The sequence below is a fragment of the Micromys minutus genome (assembly GCF_963924665.1).
Source record: "Micromys minutus genome assembly, chromosome: 30".
Classification (NCBI taxonomy): Eukaryota; Metazoa; Chordata; class Mammalia; order Rodentia; family Muridae; genus Micromys; species Micromys minutus.
In genome coordinates, this window is record NC_137965.1 from 3164728 (window position 1) to 3188996 (window position 24269).

The 24269-nt window shown below is 46.2% G+C and overlaps 2 protein-coding genes across 6 annotated transcripts in view; one reads left to right on the forward strand and one right to left on the reverse strand.

Moving 5' to 3' along the window:
- The first annotated feature begins 4524 nt into the window (after positions 1 to 4524).
- HEBP2 (heme binding protein 2) lies at positions 4525 to 7651 on the forward strand. Its single transcript, XM_080941959.1, has 4 exons — positions 4525 to 4671; positions 5131 to 5266; positions 5930 to 6110; positions 7188 to 7651. The coding sequence occupies exons 1-4, from the start codon at positions 4570 to 4572 to the stop codon at positions 7384 to 7386; spliced, it is 618 nt and encodes a 205-aa protein (XP_080798085.1). The 5' UTR covers positions 4525 to 4569; the 3' UTR covers positions 7387 to 7651.
- A 7252-nt stretch (positions 7652 to 14903) lies between these two features.
- The window catches only part of NHSL1 (NHS like 1), a gene marked incomplete at both ends in the record, with an annotated part of 202397 nt that continues 193031 nt past the window's right edge, over positions 14904 to 24269 (reverse strand). For all 5 annotated transcript variants that reach the window (XM_080941500.1, XM_080941498.1, XM_080941501.1 and 2 more), the window contains 3 exons: positions 14904 to 15609; positions 18884 to 19004; positions 19520 to 22777. In XM_080941500.1, coding sequence (XP_080797626.1) covers positions 14904 to 15609; positions 18884 to 19004; positions 19520 to 22777 — 4085 coding nt within the window. The remainder of the gene's footprint in view (positions 15610 to 18883; positions 19005 to 19519; positions 22778 to 24269) is intronic.

Genomic DNA, 24269 nt, shown 5'->3' on the forward strand with positions numbered 1-24269 from the left:
AAAAAAATCAACTTAAGAAGATGTATCTTGGCTCACAGTTTAAGGAAACAGTCTATTATGGTAGGGGAAACAAGCGTCAGGAGCATTAGGAGGAGGGTCACACTGGTTTTTTGTAATTAGAAAGAAAGTAGACAGAAAGGGGTGGAGCTATAAACTTGCAGACCTGCACCCCCAGAGCCATTTCCTCTAGTTAAACTCCACCCCGTAACATTCTACAACCTTTCAAAATAGTGCAACCATCTAGGGACTATGAATATATAAGAGACATTTCATATCCAATACACAACAGCATCTACTTATATAAGCAAAAGAGGTTAAATAGGGTTGGATCATGTGCCCAAGACCACACAGCCAGGAAGTAACAGAGTCTCCCTAAAAACACACATTTTAAAGTGTGAATTTTAGTTAAGAGGGAAGCAACATCTTGCGGTTTGGGGGAGGAGTGATGTCTGTGGTGGTTTGATTAAGAATGGCCCCCAAAGGCTAATATATTTGAATGCTTAGTCCCCAGGGAGTGGAATTGTTCAGAAAGATTAGAAGGACTAGGAGATGTCTGTTGTAATGGGTATGGCAAACAACAGACATGTACTGCAACACAGAAGCATGCTTTGAGTATTTTGTCTATGGAACTTGGGCTACAAATGCACATGAAAGAACCCCAGCCTAATGCTGCTTGTGTCATGTTAATATTGATCCCCAAAACTGCTTACAGTGTCTTCATGAAAGACACTGAGGGACCCTGTCCCCAGCTGGCTCTGTTGATAACTAAAGATGCCAGCAGCTAATGGTTGGGCACAAGAGATAGAGGCCGATTCTTTAGGATTCCTGGGATTGGCAGACGGTGGCAGAAGGAAGGGAGGAAGAAGAGAAACTCCATGAGAGGGATGTAGGATGGACCAGCCATGTGAGAATTCCAAGAGGTGGCTCTAGTGGACACTTCTCCGATTGGATCTGGGGTAGCAGAGATGAAATACAGATTTTAAGGATTTTAACTCCATACCAGAGGGGAACGTTTGTCAGCCAGGGGAAGGATTAGAAGTGACCAGCTTTTCAGCTAGCCAAGACACATCAAAATTAACTGGTGTGTGTGTGTGTGGGTGTGTGTGTGTGTGTGTGTGTGTGTGTGTGTGTTTCATTTGGGAATCCAGAGGGCTCTGGAGAGTGGCTGAAAGAGGGAACCATCGAGAGGCACAGCAGCTTAACTAATTCACCGATACTCTTCCCAATTTTGGAAGCCAATCTAAACTATAGATCCCACCTGGTGCTCAGATAATACAAACGGGCAATTAAAAATTATGTCAAAACTCATTAGTTTTTTACTAAATAATTTAAGCTTAACTCTGCCTAATAATAGATTTGAAATAGAACTAGACAGTGGTTTGCGGCCAGAGTTCTTCCCATGGTTGTTCAGTCAGGGAAGGGCAAAGAAAGAAAGTAGCTTAAATTATCATGTCCAGACAAATGGGTTGTTTTCCAGCCGTGAGCTAGACCAGATTTGACTCATCCCATAGCACAGGTAGAGCTTGAAATGCTACTGCTCTCGGGAAGTGGAAGAAACCAGTCCATATGCTCATATAAATGGTTACACATATGTAATAGTTATTATATTGTATATTATTGTGATTATCACACACTATCTGATTCTACTGATTCAAGAAATGCTCAGAGGAGGCAAATCTACAGATGGAGGACGAACACCCGTGGATGGCAGGGGTTAGCGGGGACACGGTCACAGGTGAGAGGGACTGTTCAGCATTGCAGGATTTCTGGTTTTTTTTTTTTTTTTTTCAATGGTAGAATAGAATTCTGGGATTAGATAGTCCTGCTGGGTTTACAACTGAGAGAATTTGTTAAACACCACCTAACTGAACACTGTACATCAGTGAAATTCACTGTATACACTTATGGTTTTCAAAGCCAGGAAACTAGAGAGGATGTAGGTAAATAGAGCAATCTGCTGGTCAAAAGGTTCAAGAACAGCTTGGCAGAAACTGTGTAACAATTTGTAGTGTCTCTCTGTCTCTCTGTCTCTCTGTCTCTCTGTCTCTGTCTGTCTCTGTCTCTGTCTCTGTCTGTCTCTGTCTCTGTCTCTGTCTCTCTCTCTCTCTCTCTCCTTCCCCTTCTGCCCTTCCCCACACAAAAGCTGATTAAGTCGTCCAATCTAATTGAAAAATGCAAACAGACATGCATTGAAAAACTAAATGTTTATAAAAGGCTTTCTCTAACCATTACATAGCGATGCTGTAACCTGCGTGAACCCTGAAGCCAAGGCAGTTAATCACAAACCCCAGCGTGGTTCTCTCTGAAGTATCTGAGGGCTGGGGGAAGATGCAGTGAATCTGGGAGACTCTTAGACCATCCTGGTTCTTTGACATTTTCTAAAAAGGACCCAAAGAGAGTCAGTCAGTCACCAGGGAGGGTGTAGGGGGGCACGGTGGGTAGGCCCTCTGATTCATTTTGTTTTTGTTTTTGTTTTTTTTTTTTTTCAATCAAACCACAAAGAAAAGTTCAAGTTACTAGTTTCTTGGAGCATGACTCTAGGAGTTGGGTGTATCCTAGTTCGCTTTGTGTTGCGGTCATAACACACTATCCAAAAGTGACTCGGGGCAGAGAAGAGTTATTTGGATACACTTCCATACCACAGACGATCACTGGGTGACATCAGCAAACGAGGGGCAGGAACTGAAGCAGAGACCATGGAAGAACTGCCTTGTTCCCAGGCTCACCTTTCTTTCCTTTTTGCTTTTCTTTCAAGACAGGGTCTCTCTACACAGTCCTGGCTGTCTTGGAACTCACTATGAAGACTAGGCTGGTCTCCAACTCACAGAGATCCTGCTAACCATCTCCCCAGTGTGGTGCTGGCATTAAGGGTGTCTATGCCACCACTCCCAGCCCCAGTTACCTTTCTTATACTTCCCAGAACCAGCCGCTCCGGGTGGCACCACCCATCACGTGCTGAGCCCTCCCACATTAATCATTCATCAGAGAAAATGCCCCATAGACTTGCCTACAAACTAATTTGTTGAAAGCAGGTGTTTTCTCTGTTGAAGTTTCTTCTTCCCATATGATCCGAGTTCATGCCAGACAGGAAAAAAAAAAAAAAAAAAAAAAAAAAAAAGGCAAACAAAACAAAAAAGCTAACTAGCACAGGAGCTTAGAACGTGCTAACGGCTGAGGTAGGGGAGATCATTAAAAGACGTCCTAGCATTGTGATTATTGTTGCATAACTCCATAAATGTAATTGAAAGCCATTAAGCAGTACTGTTCACTATTATTACTGCTTTTCTGTTTTTGAGGCATTCTTATATAGCTAAAAGGGGACGGGAGAGCAAGTGGCTTCAGACTTGGTGTGTAGTCAAGGGTCACTTAGAATTTCTGAGTTCCCTGCTTCCAAACTCGTAGTTCTAGGATTGCAGGGGCGCTCCACCGTGCCTGGTTCGTTAAACAGAGGTGTGTTAATACATACACGTGTAATTAAGAATAAGAATTTAAAATTTTTTTCCAGCATGGGTAAGGGATGTCTCTGGAGTACTCCTGGGAGCTCTTTGTCAGCAATGAGTTGCTTGGGACATGGAGACTCATTTGTTTTTAGGAGTGTGGGCATTGGTAGGTTCCCAGGGCCTCAGCCGATGCCTCCAGCCTAAGTGTATGTGGATAGTCCCAGCTGAATCCAATGAGTTAAATAAATACTAAAATAATTTTGGAAGGTGGGATGGGGTGGGATGGGGTGAGGTGGGGTGTGGTGCGGTGGGAGGTGTTTTTAGGAGTTGAAGGGGGAGAAAGGGACGAGTGGATATGATCAAGATAAATTGTGTATTGGTATACAAGTTTAAAAAAAAGAGATGAGTTTTATATATAAATCTGTCTTAATAAATATTTTGGAAAAAGTAAGAAGTCTAGCCAAAATATCTAAAAAGCACCAGTGCATGCTCTCGCCCGCCCCCCCCCCCACCCCCGGGCTGATGGGATGACTTAGATGGTTAAGAAAGCAGATAGCCCAAGTCTCCCCCTACTCCCAAAGTCGCTGGGTCTCCATCGACTTCCCACATTGAGCAAACCTGAAAACTGTTTGTGGGCCCTGGATGCCCTCCTAGGTCTGCGGATGCCAACTTGGAGTCTAGAGTCTAACCTGCAGCAGGAGTCTTGGAGCTGTGACGGTGGGGAAGGAAACTGACTTTGCAGAGGCGCTGGAGAGGCGCCCTGAATGGGTGCCCGGACTGGTTCCACAGAAACCGAGCTAGCAAGCGGCTCAGTCCTCCACCCACCACAGCCCACGAGCGAGCTCTGCAAAACAACGAAGCGGGAGGGACTCTGCCCGGCCCACGATCCGACCAGCTGATGGATCCAGACCACAACCCAGCAGAGGGGTGTGGCCAGGGCTGGCGCAAGCTCCGGGTGGGGACTCGGCTCCCTTAAGATCGCGACGCCGCCTTGCGGCTCAAACCGAGAATGCCCGATGGACCCGCAGTAAGAGCTGCAGGACCGTGCGTACGCCGGTGGGGCGGGGACTCAGAACAAGGTGGCCGGTGGACGTAGACGGGGCGCACCCCTCGCAAGCTGCCCTTGCTCATGGCAGAAGAGCCGGAGCCAGACCTCGGGGTGGCGGAGGGTTCGGAGGAACAGGCCATGGAGATGCCGACCTGGACGGCTCCGGAGGATATAGACCTCCAGGTAGGCGTCTTCCAGGGCCCGCAAAGATTCATGTGGGCTCCTTTACCGCGACACGAAGAGTTTCCTAGAGTAAAGTTTAAAAAGTACAATTTTCGATCCTGCGCAAACTAAGAGATGCGTTTTTTTAGCTGACCCCCCAGCAGAGAGCCATACATCCACTTCCGGTAGTGGGGGGGCTAGGGGGCGGGGTAGGGAGGGACTGGTTACTACACAGACCCAGCGCTTCGATTTAAGAACTGCTTGTAACCTGTCTTTAGGCCAGCATCTGCTCCCCATCCCTTAGGGAAACCTCAGGAGAGTCCATGATTGTCCTAAAGAACCGGAACCCCAGGCTAGACCTTGGGGAACCCAGCAGCTCTTTCAAAGGCAGTGAAGGAGCTAACTCACCTCCTAATGTTGTTCATGAGCTGCTGATGTTCATGAGCTGCCTCTCTTAAGTTTTCTCTGTACCATTTTTAGCCAGGAAGTTATGAGATCCGACACTACGGACCAGCTAAGTGGGTCAGCACTTGTGTGGAGTCTCTGGACTGGGATTCAGCCATTCAGACTGGTTTCACAAAACTGAATGGCTACATTCAAGGCAAGAATGAGAAAGGTAAAAGTAGCCTCTGAGATCCCGAGATGACTGAGTTTTAGCTTGCTGACCGAACCTGTTTTGTAATAGACAAATAAACAGACCCCTGAAACTCTAATGTTTGTGTTCACGAATGGCCTCAAGAACCTTAGTGTAGCTACAGGAGTGTGTGCTGGGTTCTGCTTGTCAACGTCTATAACTTTCCTCAGTGTTTGCTAGATAAAATGGGACTCTGTAACTAGGGAGAAGTCCTTTCCTGTGCCAAATGCCTCTAATAATCAGTGACTCATTGTGATAGCAAGGGACATGAAGATGTACAAAGGCATGAATCTCAAGTCACAATTGTGTGTGTGTGTGTGTGTGTGTGTGTGTGTGTGTGTGTGTGATTTTGCAAGTCTCTTAGCCTTAGGACCCCACTTTCTGAGATATAGAGAAAAAGAATTAGTTGGCCCAACGTTTTCTGTAATTTCATCTTTATGTTTAAAAATATATAATTCATGAACCCAAAAATACATACTGCAGAAAATGCTTAATGCAATGTGTCGTTCTACCCTTAAAAAAAAAGATGAGACATCTCAAGTGGTACAGTAAAGAGAATCAAGAAATTCACATAAAATAGATTAGGAACTTTGTGTTAGCCACAGACACACTAAAGTTGCTTTCATTTTGTTTTTCATGACGTAGAGATGAAAATCAAGCTGACAGCTCCGGTGACGAGCTATGTGGAGCCCGGCTCAGGTCCTTTCAGTGAGTCCACCATCACCATCTCTCTGTATATCCCCTCTGAGCAGCAGCCTGATCCACCCAGGCCTTCGGAGTCAGATGTCTTCATCGAAGACAGAGCTGAAATGACTGTGTTTGTACGGTAAGTGGCAGATAATTTACAGCCCTGCTGACTGCTAGTTTTACCTGTGAGCCTTCACCATTTCCCTCCTATGTAATTTTAGCAAGCTTTTCACTCTTCCATAAGAAAAGTCTACTGTATTTCAGGATGTTTTCCTACTCTCTTGGTTTTGAAATGTCACTGAAGTCTATTGCAAGAATCGATTCATTGAGAAGCCACCTTCCACATATAAAACAGCACAAATTACATCACCCAGAGCATAGGACTGTCCTTCCTGACAAAATAGATCGTCCTGAACAACAGTGCCTTCAAAGAACAGCATACGGTGTCTGTCCACGTCTGTTTGGGCTGCCACAACAAACCATAGAGACTCCATGGCTTACCACAAACAAGTTTGCTTTTTTTATTCTTTCTAGAAACTAGGTTCAAGTTCAAAGCACTGGCTAGGAACTGTTTCCTGACTCATATAAGCACCTTTGACCCTCTTTTGTAAGGGCAATAATCCCTTCCTTAAGGGCTCAACCCCCTCGGATCTAACCACCCTCCATTGGGGTGGCTGAGTTAAGAGGACCGTGAGTTTGAGGCTTGCCCCAGCTACACAGTGCTTCTAAAGGTTGCCTGGCTATGGAGGAAGACTCTCTGCTGCAGTCTCTCAGAGCAGCCTGAACTGTATACAAGAGAGAACAAAGGAAGAGAAGGGGTGGGGGGAAGACAGAGGACTTGGGGTGTGGAAGAAAGGTGAGCAGGTAAGGGGGCTTCTGCATGGTTCTCTAAATTGCAGCACCGGTATGTTTCTGGGAAGTTCCTTGTCATGCACTTGGGCTTTATCCCAGACACCCATTATGTACATTTTCGTAAGGTTCTATGGTGAGTTTTGTACGTATCAGTCCACACAAGAAGATATAAGTTCCAACTCTGTCAAAGGATGGGTCTTGATCGTCCTCCCGAGTCTCTCCTAGATGAGCCATGAGTTCAGTAGTTGCCTGAAAGCCACTTCTTCCAGCATTCGGGGCCCCAGACCCTGCTGTTTCCTTCATGTCACCACTGCCATCCGTAGTCAAGACGGCCACTCACGCACATCCGTTCTCTCATTCGTAGGTCTTTTGATGGATTCTCCAGTGGCCAAAAGAATCAAGAACAGCTCTTGACATTGGCAAGCATTCTGAGGGAAGAAGGGAAGGTTTTCAATGAGAAGGTCTTCTACACAGCAGGCTACAGCAGTCCTTTCCAGTTGCTCGATAGAAATAATGAAGTGTGGCTGATTCAGAAAAATGAGCCCTCCAGCAAAGACAAATGAGGAAAGGAGGGTCACTGGAAGGTCACCCCAGACCCCCTGCCAAATGCAGACATTGGCGGCACTGTAGTAATGCATGTCATGTCTTTGGTTGGCGCTACCCCTGGGTATCATGCTTATCCCCAGTGTGCCTTCCTAAGTAGCTTTATTTAGATACAGGGTATTAAGACAAATCTGGAAACGGGTCGCAAAACAGGTGGCCTCCGTTTCAGAGAGGGTCCAAGACAATGCCACGGCATTTCCCTCTAATTGGCGCTGTCACCATTGCCTTGCCTCTGCCTGGACTGACGGCATTTGAATGCTCTCCTGTCCTTAGAATAGCATCGAAGATGTTAAAGATGTATTCTGTGTAGAAGTAAAGTTACAATGGCTACAAAGATAACCTTAAGGCCTCCACTGTTGCGTTTTTCCACCGTGTCCTGAACCAGCTGTTGCTCCCCCAAACAAAGAAAGGTCTTGCCTTAAAGTGCTGGCAAAATTTGGAGGCAAGAAAAATAAGTTTTGCAAGATGATGAGACTTCCCATGCTGCTTGACCTTTAGAAAAAACACAACCTAATTGTAACATTCACTAATTGTCACATTCACTAATTTTAACAGTCACTTGATTTCTTAAAGTACCTCATACAACCGTTCTAGACATTGTATGGAAATCCTCCCTTTCCAAGGGTGGGTTGTTGGGAAGTCAAGGTTAGAAAGCCTCGCCTCCTTGCACTGTTTATGGTTAGGAAGATCAAGTCACACTCAGATCCTTGGAAGCTGTCATAGAAATGGCTCTCACTCCAGGGCAGGCTTCTGGGATGACAGCTCTGAGAGCAGCGAGGAAAGTGGGCTTATAATCGTTAAAGTGGCTCACAAGGGGCATGGTTTCCACTTCTATGTAAGCAGAGACCACACAGTCACTCCTTCAGAAATGGCCATGATGTCGGCTGGGGGTCCAGCAGACTGCACATGGCTAAATGACACGCGGAATCCCCCCAACTTTCATTGTGTCTTTGTAAAATTAAACTCTCTAGATCAGTGGTTCTCAGTTTTCCTAATGCTTTAATACAGTTCCTCATGTTGTGGTGACCCCCAACCCTAAAAATGGTTTTACTTTTGCTACTTCATATCTAATTTTTCTACTGTTTTTAATTGCAGTGTAAATATCTGTTTTTTCTGTTGGTCTTAGGCAGCCCCTGTGAGGTCATTCATCCCCACATGACCCACAGGTTGAGAACCACGGCTCTAGCAACATTTGGCCCCGCAGTGAAAGGTTTTTTTTTTTTTTTTTTTTTTTTTTTTTGTAGACTGTTCTGAGTATTTCACCTAAATCTTCACAGGCAAGCTTCCGAATGATCCACAGCTGAGCACCATTATTTTATAGAGGGTGAGGCTGGGGCGTGGAGTTCTTGGGTAACTCTCCCTAGACAAAACTCTAAGGCTCGCCTGGTTTTTCCATTCATTCTACTCTGACTGTGGTAATAAGCTTCTGGCTCAGAATCCTTTGAGATGGTCATTTTTGATACAGAACAAGCTACATTTCTGGTTCTGAAATTATTGTAGATATAAGAATCTAAACTCAGCATTATTTGCTTGAGTTGCATGTTAATTTTTATAACACACATATGTATATATATATGTATATATATGTATATATATATGTATATATATATAGTGTGTGTGTGTATATATATATATATATATATATATATATATATATATATATATATATATATATATATATATCACTAGCTGCCTTTAAGTCTCATCATCCAATGAAAAGCCCACACAGCACTAACTTGTACTGTTAAGAGGCAAATATTTTCAGTCTTTAATCTGTGACCTTGTGTGAAACGTGCATATCTTTTTAGTTAGCAATTTCCACTTTAAGTGAGAGGAATCTATTTCTGTAAAATTCAGTTACAGCTGAAACATACTAAAAAAGAAAATTGATTTTTGTCCCATTCGGGTTCAATGTATTCTGTTTTCCTCTCCTCTTAATAAGTTAAAACCTTTTCAGTCATGAACTGGTAGATCCATGCAGTGTTTCTCACGGCAGTAAATTTCATTTCATAGCTGACACTGATTGTGTAGCATACCTCGGAATAACAGACATGTTTAGACTTTCTTTTCCATGTTTCAGCTTTCCACTTTGCTACTGGTCTAAATTTGGTCCATGAACAAGATCTTGTTTTCTCTGCAGACTCAATACCCCAAGTCATTGCACCCAGAACAGACTCTGCTTTGGGAAATCTGATTCCCCCACAAGAAATCCTCCTTGTTTGCTTTGTTTTTCTCTTGACTCTCACATAGGGCAGTCCAGCCTTCTCGCTTGCTCATGCGCCATCCCTGCCCCCTTGCCTCTCTCTCCAGCGGCCCTGGAAAGAGTCGATCAAAGGCTTCCTCGGAGCTTTGGGCTACAGGTTAAGTCAAGTTTTTCAGAAGACGGGTTTGAAAAGAAGGCCAAAAAGAACTCACCATAGTTCACAGAATTCACTCACTCCTTTACAGTCATCACTTGGCTTTTTAAAGTTTTCAAATTTCTGCCCAATTTGGGACTCCTCCAATAAGTAGTCTTTGCTCTGGAGCCCCCTACTGGGCTGGTAGAGAAATTGTTTGGACCTGTATGGCAGGCAAAGAGCTCTCTTCTAAATCTTGTTTCCCCTTGTCCTGGTTTAACTCATATGAACAGTTCAAGACAGTAGGTGGAGACACTGCATTTGGAGAGGTGGTGTAGACAGCCTCTGCTGCCAACAGCTGTCTGGTTAGTAAACTGATAAAGTAGCATCTTTGGTGCAGGGAAATGGAATGACAGACCAATGATTTTATCCATGGCAGGAGGAGAAAGGGTGGATAACAAATACAAGGTAGACTAGGAGTTTGACGTAAGTCATCAACAAACAAGGGCTCAGTGATACACTGTTGCTTATGTCCTCTCTGTAGCTGTGATAAACACCATGGTCCAAAAGCAACTTGGAGAAAATTGTGTTTATTTCAGCTTGCATTTCCACATCACATAGAGGGAAGCCAAGGGAGGAACTCTACCATGGAGGAACACTGCTTAGTAGTTTGCTGCCACTTCTGGATGGTTCACAGTTACCATTCTTGTGCAACCTAAGCTCCTCTGCCCAGGGTTGGCACTACCCACAGTGGGCAGGGACTTTCCAATCAACAAGATGCCTTGACAGCTACACCCACAGGTCAACATGATGAATGCAATTTTTCCACTTAGGATTCCTCTTCCCAGGTACATCAATTCAGCAGCCAGGATTAGCCACCACACCCACTGTCCTGAAGAGCCTTGGTCCCATCTCCAGCACCTCAAGTAAACAAACAACTTAAAAATCACAAGGCCCTGAGGTCAATTCTAAGAACCATTTTAAAAATGCTCGGGTGTGGTGGTTTACACTTGTAATCCTACTGATGAGGAGGTGAACCAGGCAGGTGGCTGAGGCTTGTCCAGTCAGCTTAGCCTACTTCATGAATTTCAGGTCAATTAGAATCACTGTCTCAAAAAGTTCAGGTGATAATGCTTGAGGAATAACACCTGATGTGGTCTTCTGACTTCAACATGCACACACACACACACACACACACACACACACATACACCTGAATATGTGTATGCACACAAAGGCACAGATGAAAAAGATCAACTATTACAAGTCCTTAAGAAAACTCTGAAGGTCAACTGTGAGCTATAAAACTAGCTAAATAATACCAGGAAATATCCAACCAGGCCAGGTCTGTAATGCCCAGACAGAATCAGACAGAGGAATCCAAAAGATAGTGAGGACAGGCCGATAGATACACCATGACTAAAAGCAACTTACAGCACCACTAACTAGGGACCAAATACCTGTTTAGCCACCTGGACCATATGGTTTAGTAGATCCTGTGGCACTGGAGGTATTTTTGGTAAATAAAATAACAGACCATGTTTAGTGTATAGTGGGTGGTGGGACCAGATGGGAAGGAGATGTTTCTGCTGGTAAAGTGCTTGCCATACAAGCATGAGCATCTGAGTTCAGAACTCTGGTATCCGTGGAAGAAGCTGGGTATGGTGCTGTGCACCTGAAACCCCAGGACATAGAGACAAGCAGATCCCTGGTGTTCACTGGCTGGATGGCCTTGCTCCACCAAGCTCCATTTCAGGAAGAGACCCCTTCTCAAAAAATAAGATGGAGAACAACTGAAGACATTCAGCGTCAAACCTCTGACCTCCGCATGCATGCACATCTGGATGTGGGTGTTCTCTTTCTCTCTCTCTGTCTGTCTGTCTGTCTGTCTCTCTATCTCTCTCTGTGTCAACAGGAGAACTGTAATACAGGTTCCTGAGGTCCTAAAATCAAGTTCTAACTATAATAATTATATAAGACATGCGTAAGAATATCTTGTGGAATACTGTAAGATGCTGGGAGAGATGGAAACATGGGGCTGTGTTCCTGTGCCCCAAGCTGTTGTTACGTAGATCCTGTAAGAACCACCATGTTAATAACGTTGGCAGAGCTGCAACATCCATAGGTTGCAAACGATGGAGTCTCACCAGTATAAGCTTTTGTTCACGTGTAGGCTGAGAAAAGTATTCATGCACCAAGAATGGGATCTACTATGTCATGTACCCCCAGGATACCAGCTACAGAGTGTGGCACATCGCCTGTTTATGAAGATAAGGGAGACAATGAAATGCTGCTTTTTATTTCCATTATGATTTTTCATATGAACAGATACAAAATGGTCTAATATGAGCCTCAGACATGGAAGGCAAGCCTAACCTTTTCTCAAATGGTTTTTGATCCGTAGTTAGTTGGCTTCATGGATACAGAACTCATGAATATGGAGGGAAATGTGTATATTATAAATAATAAGTTTATTATATAAATATGTACCTTGTATAACTTAATGTGTAAATTTATTCATTCTTGACCCCACATGAAAGGTGACAGGTTTCAATGAAAATTCTTCAGAAATTCTCAGAGGACCACAAGCCAACCAAAGTTAAGACTGTTTCCAACATACAAACCAAATGATTATTTCTCCCCAACTCTTAGTAAAATGAAGTGGATTTTAACCCTGGGGCGTCTCTAACTCTTGCCCAGTTAACTCTCACAAAGCTGTGAGTACGACCTAGCCCACAAGCAGACATGGTCCTCACACCAGAAACATCAGCAGAGCTGAGAGTACTTACTTCTAGCTGAGTCTAGATGCGTCTTTCCCTGTGTATGACCTCTATCTGCCAATAGTTTTCCTATCTCTCCACACACCACCCCAAATAAATGACTGGTTCACCCATCACTCACACTTCAGGATGGTACCTTTGGATGTTTTTCCCGATGTCTTAAGAGGTAAGCAGCCTGTGGTGTTTGTCTTCTTTTCTGACTCCCAAGACATGGCCTGGGTTTTACTACTGGTCACTTCGTCTCCAGTGACATGCTCAACAATTCTATAGCAGTAAAGCAGTGTGGTTATTCAAAACTGTGCACATGAAAAGTAGAAATTAAACTGTCTAAGGGATCAAAGCAACAAACGGGAGGTGGTGGGAGGAGAGAAGAGGGGGTGTGAGAAAGATTATGTTCAATATACAATATGCACCTCTACGAAAGCATAAAAAATTAAATGCACACACAAAGAAGCTTCAAATATTGGCTTTACAATTGTTTTATTAAAAAAAACTTAAAACCTAATAAATACCTTTTAAATGGGGATTTAAAATCATTTTATAATTAGTTCTAATGCTGCTTATCTTACCTTCAAACAAATATTGATATATTAAGTTTAAGATTTCTGATATCCACAACATACATTCTAATCGTTTTTAGGAATCCAAACGTCAACATGACCTTTCTAAGATGTATGAGAGATGATCTGTGTGCCCCACGCAGCTGAAAAATGACATGGTGGATTAAAAATCTGTGGTCACATGTCGGGTTGTCATTTGTGGCTGTGAGAAATGCTTGGTTTGCTAAATTCTTTCCTCAGAGATGTATTTGAAATGGCTATCAAAGGTTCTGTGGAAAAAGCCTTGTGGTGCTTTGGCTTGTGTGGTTTAACTTCCAGATGCTGTCACACGTTGTCAACAGCAACGGTCAGCAGCTTTAGAAGCTCATTGTAACCAGTGTGAGAATAAGGTAGAGTGTGCTTTATCTGGATACACCTAGAGGTGGGTAAGGATCACAAGGGCATTACATTAAAATAAATACATTTGCACACTTTAATCCCCATTCTAGAGCATGTTTGGAATCCTGACTGGAGGAACCTGGAAGGGACTCAGCAACTCATAAACAAATATAAAAATCACACAAACCAAGCAGTGCAAAAAAAAAAATCATTTTAATCTAAAAACTCATTTTCCAGGGCTAATTTGTAGCCATGCCCTTCTGATTTTCATTCATTTCTTTCACTAACAAGAGTCAGCATTTTCTTCAGAGTGAGATAATGTATCATGGATTTTGGTAAACCTTCTAAATTAAAACAGGATGCTGTAAGCAGTTCAGGGGTGGAAAAATAGCCATATTATCTTTTCTTTGGTCTATCCAAAAGGAGCCAATGTCAGGTGTCACATTCTCCAGTGACAAACTGTCACATGGAAGTTTAAACTCTGGTTTTAAAACAACTCTTTTTAAAGGAAAAGCTTCACCCATATGTCTCCAAGTGCACGTTTTTCTGACTTAATTCTGAAAATATTTTATTTAATAAGCAGAAAACAAATCGGGCAGTATCACCCAGTCCCCTACCCTTCTCTCACGAGACCTCTCAGGCTCCTGACTCTCTTACCTCATTCTTCTCTAACAACTCCAGGAGGAAATTCATTTAAACAAACATCCCACCCATGCTTCTGACATCAGGGCTAGAAATGCCTGCAGTGGGCACAGGACACGGCCTTGCCACTTTATTCGTGTAATTTTTACAGGGGGAGGAGGTAGCTGTGGCAGCATGGCCTCCCCCGCCCCCTAAAAGTACCTGAACCAATGAGTTACCTAGCCACTTCCCAGCCCCTTCATGGTTTCCACGTGTGTCTTGAACGAGAGTAAGATGTACACACAGCCATGCTCTATACTCAGAAGCAGCCCACTGCCTGTTAGAAGTAACAGCTCCCAGTCTCTCAGTGAACTCACACATTCCCATACCCATAATGCATTAAGAGCAGTCACCACCCTGGTCCAGAGGACTCCGTTACTCTACCTGCACTCTGACCTTCTCTATTTCTATACATAACATTAGTGTGTGTATTTTATTAGAATGGAGTATTTAAAATTCACACATATACACACACACCCAGCAGTTTGGGAAAAACAAAACAAAACAAACAAACAAACAAACAAAAAAAAAACCAAACAAACCAAAACCATCTTCCCCAGGAAGCACTTTCAGAAGTTGAAGCTTCTACTTGCTTTTAAGCCACACGGCGAGTGAGTCCTAGGAGACCTGCAAGGCTGAGACCTCCCAACACCAATGCTGAGAGGGGTCCTCACCAGCCAGGAAACCCTACAGTGATGTACAGCTAACCTTCCTGCCTCAGCCATGAGAGGCAGGTTCTGATACTAACTCTTCTGTTCAGGACCCCCACACTGCTCGGAGGGACCGTCGCCCTCAGCCCTTCCTATCCCACCCACAGAGGCAGGATCCTCGCTACACAGCGGGCTGTCCTGGTCCATCTCCTGCCCGGCCAGTCTGTCCAGAGAGCATCCCCCGGTAGTGTCCAGGGCCCTGCGTGCTTTGTTGTCGGCCGGCTCAGCAGGCTCTCCCTCTCCCTCTGAGATGACCGTCATGGGGCTGCTCTGGATGCGGTTCCTCATGCTGTACCTGCTGCTGGCGGCAGAGGGTGGCGTCCTGCTGCGGCTGTACCGAGGGCCCGAAAAGGACAGACTCCGAGGCATCAGGCCTTCATTCTTGGCCCACTCCTCCTGAGCTCTCCTGTTCTTGTTCGGGGAGCAGCTGGATGGGCTGTCTGGAACGTCTGGCGAAGGCTCCGACCTGGACCTCTGGAACCGAGGGTCCGTGGACTTGAGCATCTCCGCGGCTGACATGCGAGCGCTGGTGTCCGTGCGACTCCCCTTCTTCAGCAGCAGAGCTTTGAAGTTGTCGCTGCTGGTGGTGCTCTTTTTTACGCTTCTCTGGATGGACCCCACTTGCTTTGGAGAGGCCAGGCTAGGGGCAACACTCGTGGGTGTCACAGGCGGGGAGGGAGAGTGATTTCGAGTGTGATCATCTTCTGAGTCTTTCCGGCCAAGGACTTTCCTTTTGGATCTGAAATAAAACAAAATTAAAATGACTTGGCAACACTTGCTCAAGTCACCTGCCATCTTCCTGTGACCACTTACTGAACACACAGACACACATACAGTCACACAGACACATACAGTCACACACACACACACACACAATGCATACACAGACAGACGCACACACATAGACACGCAAACACAGACACACACAGTTATACACACACAGACACAGACAGACAGACACAGTCTCACACACGCACACACACCCACACACACACACACCCACGCACCCACCCACACACACACACACACACACACACACACACACACTCGAAGAAATACTCAGCACCACTCTGCCTCAACAGACCTTCTGGCCACATGAGTGCACGTCTCTCTTGCTAACACTGACCCACCAGAGTGAGCCTGCTCTTCTCCATCTTTTAGGCTTTTTGGCCAAGGACCACAAGCCTGCAGTAAAAGTTATGATTGTGTTGAGACACAAGAAGACACAGCAACACTCTATGAAATCGAGGGCACGTGACTGTAGATACAGAGCTAAAAGAGACATTTAAAACAAAACAAAACAAAACTGGTGTTTCCCAGGGACTGCTGCCTTTAACAAAATGAACTAAATTTTAACTTCTCATACCTCTGTATATTCTCTCTCTCTCTCCCTCCCTCTCTCTGTGTTTCTAAAGATGGCATTTAAATAGTTAACAGCGGCTTAAAGTCTAATGACTTCAATAAATATAAAAACTTCACACCTCGACTGGTGCTCTATGCTTTCCGCCTTTAGATCTGAAAAGAATTTATCTGCACATTACAGAACCGGAAAGTTAGGCCTCGATTGGGATCGTCGTCTGTATTTACATCATGAATGCCAATGTTGTAGGACCCGAAAGCAGAGCTCTAAGGGACCCAGGATTCGGATGGACCCTGACCACATCTAATCCGAATTAGCAGCAGAGCTTGGAATGTATCCGAACTTTCTCTTTTTAATCCATTCCTAAGGCTACTTGGCCTTTAATTCTCCCCCTTGTACAGATAATAGTGGAATCTGAATGATTTCTGGGTCTGTAATACATGACACCATGTCTGTGGCAGAAATCACACATTCTTTAATGCCTTCTGAAGGTTACCAAAATAAAATATACAAGATCCCTTTGGTGTATTTTTAGAAAAAATAAATCTGCACGCAGTAACATGGCTCCGCAACAGTTGGGTTTCCTTAAGACAGAGTATTTAGTACACACAGCAACTTGGCAACACACATCTCTGTGGCTTGTGACTATAAATACAGATTCCTGTATATTTAGAAACACAGTGCATTCCATACCAAATGAAAAGCATTAAAGCCTCAAGAATATCCTGACAGTTAAATTCCAATTGGTTTCATTTAATTCAGAAAGTATTTATTGAGCGTTTATTGTGTGTCCAACACAGCTACAGTGTGAACCTCTCCACAAAAGCCACCTTATTTGCTTGTTTTCAAAAGATGCATTTCTCATTTCCTTGTTTTAAGGAAGAGCCAGGTAGCTAGCTCTCTTTTTCTTTTTAAGTTATTTATTTATTTAATATGCATACACTGTAGCTGTCTTCAGACACACCAGAAGAGGGCATCTGATCTCATTATTGTGAGCTACTGTGTGGTTGCTGGGAATTGAACTCAGGACCTCTGGAAGAGCAGCCAGTGCTCTTAACCGCTGAGCCATCTCTCTAACCTCACTTTCTTTCTATTTCTAATGAAAACAAAGAAACTAACGAGCGAACAAAGAGGCTAATTCTGTAGCTGAAGGGCGAGAACAAAGCCAAGAGGAGACCTGCATACTTTTCGTTGTTAACTCAGTATGCTGACTCACATTCTAGCTTGGTTTGCCCCACGTTAGATGGTCCTATGTTGCACAGAGTTCAGGTAAGGATGGGTCTTTCTTCTACCACACACAACAGTCTTTTCACTTAAACTCAGAAACATCAGAATTTGAGAGCTTGCTGACACAGGTTATTTATACTAGGAATCAAATGAGCTTATAGGGTACTTTGTCTCAGAAGGGAAATAAAAGATGGTCACTTGGGTCAGAGAAAAGTCTTAACAACGGCAGAGAAATACTCACAGGAGTTATCTGAAAACCTAGTAGAAAAATCTAAGCAGCCAGAGGTTCCCTTATGCAACATTGGTTCTTAAAGTACAAATCTGAATCTTATCATTAGCTCCTATGATGCCGATGTGGTTCGGGGGCACACTGGGCTGTTATACAGCCAAGGGATGTAACAGGTAAGGCTGAATTACTAATCAGTTACACTTAAACATAACTATCAGTTGTTACCAGGTAACAAGCAGTTCCTTTGAAAAAGCAACTGTTGTTTTAAAACGCCAGCAGATGGCGCTAGGGGTATATAGTAACAAATTTAAAGAGTTTGCTGTTGTTTTCCTCCTGCCGATTTCTTGGGAGACTTTGGACAGCTCATCCCTGCACCCTTACCAGCAAAGCTCTGGGATACAGAAGTAGTGGGTGGAAAGACTGTTGGAGCCAGAGATGGTGGACAGTTTTAGGGAAAATTAGAATTTTCTGGGCATGACAGGACAGACGGACCAATGAACTCACCACCCGTAAAAGACTTAAATAAGTTCAAGCTTCAAGGGGGTGACTGGGTATTTCAAATCACATTCCAGGGCATCAGCTAGGTGAGATGGCCAACAGAAATTGGATTGTTAGTGGCTTTTAATTTTTGATGGGGGGGTGAAAGGAGAAAGGGGGGAAGCAAGAGAGACGGAAAGAGAAAGAGAGAACGTAAAGTTGAACGGGGGTAGATCTGAGAGGAGTTGGGGGAAAAGAAACGAAGTCTTGATGAAATATGGAAGGAGGTTTAAAAAAGCAGTATGAAATTATGGATATTCTGAACAGACAAACAGAAAAGTAACAAACCAACTGAAGCACTCTTAGGAAGGTGGCTCTGTAGAGATAGTCTATGTACCTAAGTCCACAGAATGAAGCATCCTCACCCCAGACTGGATCCAAATCTCGTAAACCCCGGTCACGTGACCGACACACTAGGTCTTGCCAGCCACAGCTGTGTCTACCAGAAGGCATCACACTCTGTGCTCAACATCATTGTAGAAACCAACAGAACCAAGTGGAATGGAAATCCAACGTAAGAGGTACAAGAGATGCTTTAGAACAAGTAATGTGGAGCAAGCTGTGGCCAGCCGACAGACAAAACCCGAAGCAAACGGAGGAGCCCGTCTGGGAAGAAGACATTATGAAGTATATTAAAATATGACAAAAGTTTGGGGGTACCTATGAATGGCTGCAAACAGGTCTTCTGTTGTCCTGGGTCTAGTGGGAGTCAGCAACTCATCATCTCCTTCTTCCTTAGACAAGCCCACCGTGTCTGAAGAGGAGGCTTCCAGCAACCCAGCTAGAGAGAAGAAAGGCAGGAAACACTAGACTCTGTGACTAGCGCTTCGGTCCTAAGCCCAGCTCTGAAATATGCCAGTTTGCTGCCATTCCTGACAGTGTGAGAACCACCGGGAAGCCCTGTGCCTCTGTGGTTTGAATTTTTACCGAGAGAGGTAGAAATAATACAGAGTGATTTCCTGCTACAGACTTTGGACTAAACTGCTCTTGAGTTTGGTTAGGAGCCGTTCTTTGTAGCCCTGCCAAAGGGGATAACTCCTGCTACTGAATACCCAGCCTGCCTCGGACCTCCCTGCACCTCCACTCCCACCCCGCTCTCTTTCCCTCTCTTCCCTTGGATCCAGAGTTTTTACATTTTTCACAAAGCAGCTTGGGTAATAAGGTGTGAGAAGCCCACACATTGCTGGCTTTTGGCCGGTGTATAGGCTGCTTCCCTTGGTTCCGTGAGGGCTCAGTAGCCCTGTTTGGCTCATCTCCAGAGGCTCAGGGAGTACAGCAGAAAGCAGCCAGTCTTACCTTCTGTGTCCTGTTGAGACAGGCAGCTCTTCGCATTTCTCTCACCATCCACACTGTTCTCGTCTGACTCTTCCTGCGTGGCGCCCGGAGATGTACTAGGTTGGACCATGGGGGCATTAGCTTCCACAGTGCCAGGGGACAAGGACCCTGCAGTTCCTCTTTCTAGAACCGGACTGCCGGAGGTGGGGGCCGTAGCATGAGAGCCAGCTTGGGATGCTGGGCTGGATTTCTCCTCTTGGCTCTTCACAGCTTCCCCCTCTGCCCTGGTAAGGCTGGGTGCGCCTGGGAGAGCTTCGCTCCCGTTCTCTGTGGGCTCCGCTGTGAAATCTCTCTGCGGAGGTGGTACCACCAGGAACAGTTTGGGCTTCTTGGAGATGGGGGGTGGCTTCCTGCTGGGTGAAGAGTCTGGGAGCGGAGGGGTCCTGAGACTGGGACCCGGGCCTGGAACTCCATCGCTGCAGCTCTGAAGGCCGCCACGCTCGACTGCACTGTCATGGTCACCCTGACTCTGGCTCTTGGCAGGCATCGGAAGCGAGCTCGTCACACAGAGAGCCTGGCTTTCACTCTCCATTTCATTTATGCTATTTCGGGATCTGAGGGAAGCAGATGGCTTTAAGTGATACTGTGGAGCGGTCGGAGTTCGTTGTTCCTGAGCTGATGGTTCACAAAGCAGGACTGCCTCGGCACCTGAGTTCTTCCTCACTGGCCTCAACTGCACCATCTGCAAAGCTTCCGTGGTGATCAGGGGCATGGGGGGTCGGCAGCCCTCCTCCTTGTTGGCAGGCCGCCTGAGGGCCTCCCTAGAGGATTCGGGCTGGCTAGAGTTTTTGAAAAGGGGCCTGTTTTCTTTCATGAATTTGGGGTCCAGAGGTGGAGCGGGCGGGGGTTCTGATAAAGGCAAGAAAGGTGGAGGTGCTGGCGAGGGAGGCGAGGATCTTGGAAGAGAGGGGCTAAATGCCGTAGGAGGAGGAGAAAGGCACCTGTCAGTGGGGGAGCAGAAGGGAAAAAGTGCTTCTGGTGGTGGAGGAGGGAACACGGGAGAGGACGGTGAGGGAGAGCCCTCAGAGCAATCTGCTAAGGGAGGAGGAGGTGGAAGAAAGGGGGACTTGTCTGCCAGGCTTGGAGCAGGCAGAGGGGGAAGAGGAGGAGGGGGAGGAGCAAGGACCGAGGCCAGCGCCGGATCCGGTTTCTTCATGGTCCCACTTCCTTCAGTGGACGTATTAGAGGACAGGGACGTGGAGGACGAGGAGATTGACATCGAAGAGATCAGAGACGACTTTCTTTCTGGTACCTTGGGCTTGGCCTTCCCCTTCCCATTTGCTGGTGACACTGATTTTAAAAACACAGGCACGGGGGTGAGCGCTGTGGGCGTATTCGACTGGCTAGAATACCCACTGGATGGAGAGGTGACTCTCGGTAACTTCTCTGGTGAGGTGATCTTTGGTTTAACTGGGCAGCCCGGCGCTTGGGGCACCGGGACTCTTGACCCCTCCTGGGTGTGGCGTCCTGGCCCATTTCCGGTAAATGCCTCACTGCTGGCTGAGCAGCCCCCCGTGGGGTTCCCTGGATCTTCCTGCAAGCTGGTGTAGTCGATGTAGTAGCCCCAGGGGTCCGTGTATTCTGACTTGACGCTGCTTGTATCGCTCTGAGACGGAGTGACCCCGCGCACAGAATACACGTTGGGCGTGGTGGTGGAGGTCAAGCTACTACCCTCGCTCACAATGCTCTGGCTTCTGGACCTGGGGAGCCAGGGTTCCTCAAAGTCGCTGCAGGGGCTCTGGGAAGGGGAGCTGCTGCCCTTGCCGGGGAGGCTTAGCTGCAGGGAATGCTGCAATGAGGCGATCAGGCTCTCGTTGAGCACCTGCCCATTTGTCTGGTTCTTCTTGGGAATCCTTCGCAGAGAATCCGTCCGGGATGGTGGCGGGGGTGGTTTCTTGGCTTTCTTCAGAGAGATGTTTCTCGAAAGGATTTTGTCCTGCTGATTGGCCTGATCCCCTTGGCTTCTCTGGGACCTTTCATCAAAAACATTCACCGTGCTGTGCCTGGGGTTTCCAAAGCCATCGCCGATGCTGCACAAGTTCCCAGGCTCGTGTCTAGGATCGCCGTGTGTGTAGTAGCCGTCGTGGTCCTCTGAATACAGGGACCTGGCATCCTCCTTGAGAGATGTTTGGTCCAAACTGCAACTGCTCAGGTTACTTGTGGGAGTAGAGCAACCAGGAGTTACCAGGTGTGGCTTCAGTGGAGATGCCCGGCCATTGCTGGGGGCTTTGTATTCCCAGGACTCAGAACTGCCACACCCCCTGTCCCCTGAATAACTGTACTCGCTCTTGCCATCCCCGTCTGGGGGATGGGCAGGAAAGCTCAGGTTGTTTCTACAATGATACAGCATGGCTCCAGATCCGTTCTCCCTGTTGGCTGGGGCATTTAGAGAGACCTCTGAATCATGGAGGGACAGCAGTGCGTCGGCAATGGAGGCGGAGGAGGCGGAGGCCTTCGAATGAGCCATATGACCCTCATCCCAGTGATGGCGGGGAGACTGGCGGTCGCCTTTCACAGAGCATCGCGGTGTGGGACGGTCCCTGGGTTTTATCTTTGAGTACGAAGATGAGCCGGGTACTCTGCTGTCCAGCTGCGCCACACTCTGAGCGGTGTGAATGGCGATGACCTCCGAAGAGGACAGCAGCGTGGCGTTCGGGATGACGCTGGTAGAGTAGGCTGCGTGAGGTGAAACCACGCATGCTGGACTCTCCAGGAACCGCAGCTGCTGGGATTTGGGCCTCGAAAGCATCCCAGTACTCGCGGCACCTCCTAAATGTGCCGAGCTTTCGTGGCCCTGTGAGGTGCCCGCCTGGTAGGGAAAAGCGTCACCCCTGTGTTCAGCAGAGCCCAGGGCACCCATCCTTGCCTCCAGGGAATAGGTGCTTGCTCTTGTGCCAGTGCGTGGAAGACTGTGGAAACCAGCATCATCGCTGAGGCGAGACGGGAACACAACACCAGCTGGGTCGCTCAGCACAGACATGTTGCCGGAGGAACCTGAGAGGTGACTCATCTGGGCGGCAATGCCTACCCCCTTGTGAGCCCTGATCCTTCTCATCGATGGTGGGATGACTTTCACGTCTTCCGTCTGACAGCTGGAGTCCCTGGTTTCCGAGCATTGCCCGGGGGGCCGATAGCTGCCAAGCCTCCCTAGTGTAGAGTAGTGGTCTGGGATGCACAGCGAGCGGGCACTGCCGTTGTCATCTTGACCGGTGGCTGATGCTGGAGAATAAGCAGAAAGAAGCCTGTTATCTGAAAATTAAAAACCCACGTGTTAATAATATCACCTATGCCCTCGAACCCTGACTCTGTTGTGACAAAAGGAAAAGAGACACTATCAGCAACAAAACCCAACAACTCCTCTCTGTTTGCTCCGGTACCCAGGTGGGCTTAGCTATTCCTGGCATCCCCTAAAACCCCAGCCCTCAGTTTCATGTACTTTTCTCCTTAGTTTGCACTGTAAATGCTGTAACGTGAATAGCGCACATGGAGTTCTTGGGTGCCCCCTTTGAGACTGTGGTTGCTGAGTACTGTGGAGGAAATAGGTGTTTTTTTCATTTTATTATTATTATTATTATTATTATTATTATTATTATTATTATTATTATTATTATTTTGCAGTGTGTAGAAGTAAACACCTACAGTCTCAGTCCTGGGGGAGAAGAGGCAGACAATCTTGAGTGGTAGGACCGTCTGAGGTGTATGTACACTGACACCTTGACCTTGGCCCCACAAACAGGACCCAAGGTCAGGAAAGTGCTTGTCACCCAAGTTTGAGGATCTGACTTCAATCCCTAAAAACACACAGAGCAGCCCAGGATGGTAGGCTTGGCATAGCAACCTTGGCTAGGGAGGTGAAGACAGGGGATCCAAGAGGGCTCATTGGGTAACCACTCTAGCCTACTTGGTAATTTCCAGACCAGTGACACACCTGTCTCAATAACCAAAGTGGAAGGATCTGCAGCCACCACCTACACACTATGTCTCCACATCACACACACACACACACACACACACACACACACACACACACACACCCCACCCAAATAACTACTTATTAATAAAGACCTCATCGGAGCCTTTCCTCTACCACGTGACAGACCCAAGTACTTCATGCAGCAGGCATCCCATAAATGGAGCCCTTAGACAATAGGGCCAGAGAGATACCACTCCAATGATAATGGTCTGAAACCACTGTTAATTACATTGATTGTGTGTGTGTGTGTGTGTGTGTGTGTGTGTGTGTGTGTCTCAGAAGGAAGTCCTAAGAAAATGAAAATTGATTTATGAGCCCATCTGTGCTTCAAGCATTTCATTACCCATCTCAAGCCATTCTCATCTGTCTGATGGTGACATTCAAAATTCAACAGCAATCTGCTGTGTTCTGGTGTGTGTATGTGTAGGGGGCTAGAGGAACAGATCCAGGGAACAGTTCCCCAAATTAGGGATATTTATGCCTTGGCGTTTACAACCAATCAGTGAGTAGTATGTTCAGAAGAGAAAGAAAGACCAGTAGGGATAAAACAAGAAGTGGAGGGCAAAAACTGGAACTGTAAATAAACAGATGGCAAGCTACACAGAAAGGACAGAAAAACCCACTAAGAAATCAATCAATCCTCGGTACAAAGCAAATCTGTAAAAGCAGCGGCGAAACCATGGTTCCACGCTTTGTTTTGTTTTTCACTCAACAAGAAATGTGTGTGGGGAGAACAGA

Excerpts from the sequence above, each read along its gene's own strand:
- HEBP2 (XM_080941959.1), top strand. The coding sequence starts at position 4,570 with ATGGCAGAAGAGCCGGAGCCAGACCTCGGGGTGGCGGAGGGTTCGGAG. Across the intron at positions 4,672-5,130 it reads CGGAGGATATAGACCTCCAG|CCAGGAAGTTATGAGATCCG; the intron begins GTAGGCGTCTTC and ends TACCATTTTTAG. Across the intron at positions 5,267-5,929 it reads TCAAGGCAAGAATGAGAAAG|AGATGAAAATCAAGCTGACA; the intron begins GTAAAAGTAGCC and ends TTCATGACGTAG.